The sequence below is a fragment of the Solanum pennellii genome, chromosome 9 (assembly GCF_001406875.1).
Source record: "Solanum pennellii chromosome 9, SPENNV200".
In the NCBI taxonomy this organism is placed as follows: Eukaryota; Viridiplantae; Streptophyta; class Magnoliopsida; order Solanales; family Solanaceae; genus Solanum; species Solanum pennellii.
The window spans coordinates 82,369,891-82,375,795 of NC_028645.1; the positions used below are offsets into that span (position 1 = coordinate 82,369,891).

General features: G+C 31.1%; 1 protein-coding gene across 1 annotated transcript in view; it reads right to left on the reverse strand.

The window, feature by feature from the left end:
* Positions 1-2,002, reverse strand: part of LOC107031117 (probable pectate lyase 8) — a 5,269-nt gene extending 3,267 nt beyond the window's left edge. The window contains exons 1-3 of the mRNA XM_015232340.2: positions 1,816-2,002; positions 1,181-1,234; positions 530-604 (exon numbers count right to left, since the gene is read on the reverse strand). Of these exons, the coding sequence (XP_015087826.1) occupies positions 530-604; positions 1,181-1,234; positions 1,816-1,934 (248 nt within the window). The 5' untranslated portion in view covers positions 1,935-2,002. The remainder of the gene's footprint in view (positions 1-529; positions 605-1,180; positions 1,235-1,815) is intronic.
* Positions 2,003-5,905: the final 3,903 nt, after the last annotated feature.

Sequence of the window (5,905 nt, forward strand, 5' to 3'; positions counted from 1 at the left end):
CCCCACACACCCAAACCTTTTTCATTGTCTTTAAAGGACAAAATAGAAACTATTAGCCTATTGGTTGAGTTAAAAGGATATCATATACCCAATTTTTTTATTAGAAATAGAAAAAAAGGACAAAAGAGACAGTAGAGATCTTAGTAGGGGGGTCTCTCTACATTTTTTAATAATCAAACAAGAACCAACAAGTACTAAAATTAGCCAACACAATAAATAGCACATAGACACAAATATAGATTCACCCCACAAAAAAGGGAAGGGGTGGTTGGGGTAGAGAATGCAAGAGATGTTTGGACCATGTGGGGGATTGAGTAGGTCTGCCATAGAGGAGCCGTTTAATAGGACCACAAAAAACAAGCTACTCCTAACAACCAAAACCAATTATGAGTTAACGCAAACTTTTTATTTTCTTCGTGTCCCGATCAGTTTTTACACTATTAATACAAACTATTTTTTTTCTTAGTCTCCCGATTCATTTTCGCACGTTACAAAAAAAAAATTGAGAGAGAAGGAAAAGGTAACTCACTCTGCAACCATGGCAACAACTTCTTCAGGATCATCCACTGCATGTTTGCTTAATTTCTCCTCAACATCTTCCAAACTAAAAAAAAGAAAAATTAAAAAAAAAAAAAAGAACAGGGGTATATTGGTAATTTCATGCAGCAACCGACATTTATCCACTATTTCACGCAGCAAAAAAGCAACACACATTACACTTTCTTCTTTTTTTTACACTGCTCGATACAGTATAAACCTATACATACACTCTCTCTATATATATACGTATATATTTTTTTATACATAAAACTGCAACTGAAAAACTGTAAGATGAGGCGAATCGTTAAGCAGGGAGTAAAATGACAAAAATACCCATTAAATTTACAACTGTTTGGTTAGTAAAATCTGTAAATTAAGGAGTTTTACAGGGGTAGTTTTGGGAGTTAAGGAAACAATGAAGATTTTCTGGTAGAAAGAGCAGAAGGAATCCAATGAGAGTGGGAGGAATGAATGTTCTTAACGAATTAAACGGTTCAGATCTAATGGACTAAAGGATCTCAACGGCTGAGATTGATTCTAATACAAAGTACTTTTGGATCAGAACAGTGCGATCCGACGGTGGATATTTAATAAATACATTTGGAACCAAAAACTAACGGCTAAGATTGTTTCTGTATACCTCACCGCCATTGCTGAGTTTTCAGAGCTCAGCAACTGCTCTTTTTCAACAGTCCTGTTTAATCAAAACCAAAATGTAGCGTTTCGTTAGGTAAAATGTAGAGAAATTTCGGCTCGAAAAAGCTTAAACTGTAGTGTTTTTGTGTTAATGTAGTGGTTTAAAACAGCTCAAAAAGTAAAACTCGTAGAAATATCTAAGAATTCTGCAAAAAAAGTGTTTCTAGAAGATTCTAAACGAAGAAAATGTTCTCAAAGTTACGAAATCAAAGCTCGAGAACAGTGAACTTCGCGGAATTCTCTAGAAATCTGCCAAAATTTCTATGTAGAGAGTCTAACGAGCTGGAATTCGAAGAACTTTGTAAAGAAGCCATGAAACATAACATTTTAAAAAAATTCGAAAATGCAGCTGAATTTTGTAGCAGAAAAGCCAAAAACACACTCTACTTCAACTAGAATTTCACAGCTAAAACTCTTACAAAGCCTTGAAAACACAACTTCTGTTAAAATTTCCCAAAAATGCAGATGAATTTTGTAGCAGAGAAGCTAAAATTCACTGTTAAAACTCCAACAAAGCTTCAAAAACTGTACAAAAAAGCGAATATCTATACTTTTTTTCCCAGAGAAATTCGAACAAACCTAGTGTCGGAACCGTCGTTGCTCTGCTGCACACCGACGGCGTAAACTCCAACGAGAAGCAACAAAATCAGCAGAAAACTGAAGCTAAACGAAAGCCATTTCTTTGAAGCCATTGCCATTTTTTCCTCTTTCAAAAAAAAGGAAGAGAGAGTCAGAGGAAGAAGAAGAAAGAGAAGAAGGTTGCACTGAGCCCAACGTAACGGCCTCTGAAGGTGGTTTATATAGAGGCTGTTAACAGAAAACGTTAAATTTAACGGCCGTTTATCAACTAAAAATCACCTTTACTTTAACTATGGTTAAATGGTTAGTGGTTTGGTTTTTTTTTGTCCTAAGGTTAAATTGTCATTTTAACCTAACCTCTAACCACTTTAGTAACCGCCACTAACTGCTTAAGTTAAAGTTAGTACTAATATTTTTCTTTTTTCTTTTCTTATGATCCTTTTTATGATTGTTATCTAAAAGAAAAATAAAATGATTGTGATATGGTTTTTGAAAGTTTATTTCATTAGATCTATTTAGTTATCTTTGAAATAAAGTTGTTAAATGTGCAATGAGGAGGTCATGAATTTAATTCGCATAAATGTAAGATAACTGTAGTTTTGTTGTATAGACTGGAGTGCTGGTTAATCAAGAACTTATATGTTCAGAAGATATTGTTGTGAGAGATGTGGATGTATTGATATATTAGGAGCGATGAAATTAGGGATGAGGTTATCCGAGAGAAGGTAGAAGTGGTCTTTGTGGCGGACAAGATGAGGAAAGTGAGATTGAGATGGTTTTGTCGTGTGCAAAGGAGGTGCATTGACGCCCTAGTGAGGAGGTGCGAGAGGTTAATTGTAGACCGAGAAGTATTTCGAAGAAGTGATTAGACAGGAAATGATGTAGCTTTATGTTATCGAGGACATGGTTCTAGATAGGAAATAAGTGGAGGTCGCGTATCAAGATAGAATGTTAGTAAGGGTGAAATATTATCTTGTCGTGTGTAGGTTTAAACTTATTAGTGTCTTCCGTAATCTAGTTGTACTCTTGAACTTCTCGTCTTATGTTTACATCTGCTTGAACTATCACACGTAATTGTTGTCATCATTATTTCTTTCTTTTAGACTTTACACTACTTTTCTTATTACTGTTATATTTTCTTCATAAATTTTTTCACTTGAGCCGATGATGTTTCGACGACAACCTTTCTATCCTCAAGTTAGTGATAATGTATACATATACTCTACCCACTCCAGACCTCGGGATTTCGATGAAACTCTTATTACCAAGTGGACAATGTAATTGGTTAGGTTCCATTTTGGTGTTTTGACCAACATTCCAACAAAAGGGAAAACAATATTCACGGGGATTACCTTATTCTACGGTGTTACACATTTATTTATTTTTTTATATATATTCCAAAGTATAAACAAAAGGAATTTATATGTCTTACTACAAATTTTTAAAAAAGGACTAGAAAGAGAATAAATGAAAGTTTGAGTGCAAAAAAAGATAATAATAAAAAATTATGGGCTATCCGCGGAAGTCTCGGCGGAGTTCATTGATGAAAATTATTGTTGGGTGATGATTTATGTTTTTTGTCAAACAAACTCTTTTTTTTAATTAATACAAAATAAATAAATAAATTTGACGTATAAATTAAGATAAACTTATAATTCATCTTCATCAATTTTTGCTACCATGTTTTCAGTAAATTTTCAATTTTTTTTTTTAAAGTATTGTAGCATTAGGGTGCGGAAATTGTATACGAGATTGTAGAGTTATAATAGACTGATAGCCAACGTAAAACTAAAATGAGTTTGAATGAAATAATATGGTATGGTTAAGTAAGGATTCATGTAATTAAGCGTAATTTGTTTGAAATTGAAGCGTGATTTTAGTTATTGTTTATATAAGTACAATAATAATAAGAAGATTGGACCGTTTTAAAAATTAAACTTATAATCTTGTAAATAATGTTCGAAATTTGATAATAATGATATTTAAGTATTCGATAGATCAAGATGTATATAAGTTAACCAGAAATTCTTAACACTGTGAAAAGGAATATGAGGTGTATGCATGAATTGCTGCCTATGATTGATTGTTTGGAATGATTAAAATGATTGTTTAGAGTAATTGAAACCAGCTAAATATTAAATTTATCTATGTATTTGACTTTAATTTTTAGGTGTTCGTATTTATATTGGAGCTAGATTAAATTTAAATTTGTGATAAAAAGTTTCACATTAAAGGATAAAATACTCTCTAATAAAGACGATTTTATACCTAAAAATCTCGAATTTGAAATTTCTAACTAAAAATAAAAAAATATATCACTCCACCATAACTCTCGGTGATTTTCTAACTCTACAAAATATAGACAAACGACTAGTTTAAGATATAATATTCAATTTTTTCACCTTTTAAAATTTAAGAGTAATTTTATTAAGTGTATTAGATTCCTTACTCCAACTCTATAATTATTGTTTACTTCTAAAGCAATGATTTAAAAATAACAATTGAATTTATATCTGGAATTTTCTGTAATATATTAATAATCGAAGCTTTATCTTATCTAATTTATCGATTATATGGTTTTTTGCTTATGTTATTCTCAAGCTAGGATGTTAATTCGAAAATTTAATGCATAAGATCAACAAGCTTATATATTAGCCAATTAAATTGGAATATCAATCTTATCGAGATCATCGATCTCATATCAAATCACATCTTATTTTTTCACACAAAAAAGTTTAACAGTTACATCATTTTCATTAAAAAAAAGAATTAATATTTTTTTTAGATATGATGCTATATTTGGTTGTTATTAATTACTACAAGTTATCAAAAGCATAATCATCACCTAATTTTAACATAATTAACATTTACGTTTAACACTTTGCTCCCCACACCCTTCACCCTTTTAAATTTAATTATTTTTTTGCTTTTCGAATATAACATGATTTTCAAAATTCTTAAATTGGCACTTTAAATCATTAGGATTACATACAAAAAGAGAGACAATAAACATACAAAAGGAAAAATTTAATTAGATTGTTCTTAGTTTTAACCTGCAAAAAGAAAATTTGTAAAGATTCACAAGGGTATGGAGAAGATAGAATGTATGCAGATTTTATCACTATCTTGTGTAGGTAGAGAGACTATTTTCGAAAGATCCCTCTTCAAGTGCATCAAATTTAGGTTAAAAAAAAAGAAAAGAAGAAGAAGAGTCGTTAATAAGAAAGTAGTGTAAATTCTGCGAGAAAGAAACAAGAACTACACGGGTATGACTAGTAGTCGAATCACACAAATTTACAAGACAACACTCCAACCCTACTAACCTTCTATCCTAATATGCGACCTCCACTCCTTATCTAGAATCATATCCTCGATAATATGAAGTCGTGCGATATCTTGTCTAATCACCTCACTCCAATACTTTTCGATCTATATATTATGATAAAAGGTCAATATTTCAAAACTAAATCCCCAAATTTTCTATTAATAATATTTTTTAAAAAAACTCTTTAACTTTCTATATATTATATATCAACACTTAAAACAAAAAAAAGTAGTTAAAATCCGTTAAACTTATTGCAAAAGTCAAAATTGGAAATAATTACAAATTTTTTGAGCTTTAATTTGGCTAAAATATTGTACTTTTAGAAGGTTAAAATGGGACAATATTATTCTCTCCATGCAACCACCAAGTGACCTCCATCATAACATTATTTTCACGCCTCTATACACTACATTTTCCCAATCCCAAGTTCTTTTTTTTACCCCCCACCCCACTAGGGTAGGGTGGGTGGGTGGGTGGCTCCATGCACAAAAAGTTACATACATTATACATATAAAAACAACATAATGAAATAAACACATTATTCTAGAAATTAATAATATCATCAGTATTGATTGTGGTCGAGTAATAAGTATTTTCTTTTCGAGTGAAAGGTCATGACTCTCGTATTTGAGCATTGAATATGGAGTCCGTCTTTGAAAAGAATGTTCCATTGCTATGATTTTGAATTAATTAATCAGATTTTAATATGAATATCGAACTAAGTGAAAATTTGGTCATTGTACGATTCAATTTGTCATAATTTTT